Here is a 1,817-nt window from a genome sequence, read left to right on the forward strand (position 1 = left end):
CTGCAGCATTGTAGTGGCTGAAATGTGAGGAGAGGCTGCTGGGTTGTAGGGTGGTAGAGTGGGGGGTCCATGGCCACTACTAGGGTTAGGGTTTTGATTCTGAGAAAATTCTTGATCTAGTCTAGAGTTGAAGATTGATGGGGTGAGGTCAATGAGTGGTGGCCCAGAGCCAGAAGTTGGACAAGGTCCCTGTGGTGCTGGTGGACAAGAAGCTAGCCATAGTGGAATCTCAGGCCTTGAACTGAAAATTTGTTGCTCTTTTTTTATTGGATATGGGAAATTATGAGCATTGAATTGAGGTGAAACTTGTGGGTTTATATGTGACGTTGAGAAAGTTGCTTGAGATGTGATGATTTGGATGCTGTTGTTACCAGTTATTGGTTTTGCTCTCTCTTCTGTTAAAGCATTACAAAAGGCCCTGTGTGTTGTAAAACTGTCCCTCCTGGAAAAAAATAATAATAATAACAAAAAATAGCATAAGAAATCAAGAAATCAACCAAAACTCGCGTAATAGCATCATTAAAATTTTGTCGAATATTATGAAATGGATCCTAATAAACGAGCTGAATATCGGATACAAGGCTTAATCAACACACAGATTAGCTATTCTCAGTTTATAATTTGAATCCTCCCTATATAATTACTCCCCAAAAAAGATGGTTTCAAGAAAATCAAGAATGACCCTTCTGATAATTGCTACTTTGTATATTGATGAACTAAAACTGTATACATTTTTTTTCAACCCACACCCCTTCTTGCTAGAATGAAGTGATTTAAATTGTACCTTGAGAAAAGGGTTCCACAGTCACATCTGTACTCCCTAGTGCCACAGGTTTTGGAGTGGGCTTTCCAATCCGATTTAACTGCATATTTCTTTGAACATTTCACACATTTCCATTTCTTCTCCCCATGTTTTCTACAAAAATGCTTCTTTATCCCAGTCAAATCCCCCAGTGCCCTTGATGGATCATGGTGTAAACAAGTAGTTTCTGGGCAAACATATACTTTTTTCCTCACTTCCTTGCTTGTTCTTTGCTTCAGTTTCCATGGCAAATTATGCCCTCTTCTATGAAGTTGAAGATTCTGTTCTCTTTGAAACCCTTTGTTGCAAATTTCACACACAAATCTGTTGGTTGCCAAGAGAGTTCTTGGTGATAAAGCTATCACTTCTGCACCAGGATCTACTCCAAAACCACCAAGATTATTAACTTTCCCCCAGAATAAGTGACTTATCGATATAATAATCAATTAAACTAACCTGGATTGCCTGGTTGATTTCTCTTCTTCTTCACTGTTTGAGGCTGAGACTGATCAGTTGTATGAGGAAAATACTGAGGTGAGTACATGATACCATTATCATTTTTATTAGTCGAAGAAGAAAAGCTGGCTTCACCCGAGGCTGAAGTCAAATTCGACATGTTTTCGTCAACAAGAGGATGTGATTGTTGGATTGTTAAACCTTTCATCATTTCCCACTGCAAGCAAACATCAGCAAAAGGGCAAAAATCTAAGTAGATGAAGCCTCAGATCTTAACTTTTTCTTGAAAATAAGGACAGGATATTTGAGTTTAAAGACAAAACTGCACACCTAGAAAAAGGATAAAGTTGGTTAAAACTGGACAAAGTGAGGTGAAGAGCACTTATTTTCTTTCTCGATTATGGCTTCTTCTTCTTCTTCTTCCCTCTTTGGCATCACCCCAGGAGACAATTCAAATTTTCATTTTTTTTCCTTCAAATAACAAAACCCACTATTTTTCCTTCATGATTCAATTGTTTTTCACTTTCTCTTGCCAAAAAAACTTAGCAAAATCAGCACT

At 37.9% G+C, this 1,817-nt stretch overlaps 1 protein-coding gene across 1 annotated transcript; it reads right to left on the reverse strand.

Annotated features, from left to right (window-relative positions):
- Positions 1-80: 80 nt before the first annotated feature.
- On the reverse strand, positions 81-1,475 carry LOC111380572 (protein indeterminate-domain 11-like; the record flags this gene model as incomplete). The annotated part of the gene is made up of 3 exons (XM_023004175.1): positions 81-442; positions 785-1,181; positions 1,259-1,475. Coding segments are annotated over 3 exons (976 nt in total), but the record flags the coding sequence as incomplete, so codon positions are not given.
- Between the last annotated feature and the right edge of the window lie 342 nt (positions 1,476-1,817).

The sequence above is a fragment of the Olea europaea genome, unplaced genomic scaffold (genome assembly GCF_002742605.1).
Source record: "Olea europaea var. sylvestris unplaced genomic scaffold, O_europaea_v1 scaffold21670, whole genome shotgun sequence".
Taxonomy (NCBI): Eukaryota; Viridiplantae; Streptophyta; class Magnoliopsida; order Lamiales; family Oleaceae; genus Olea; species Olea europaea.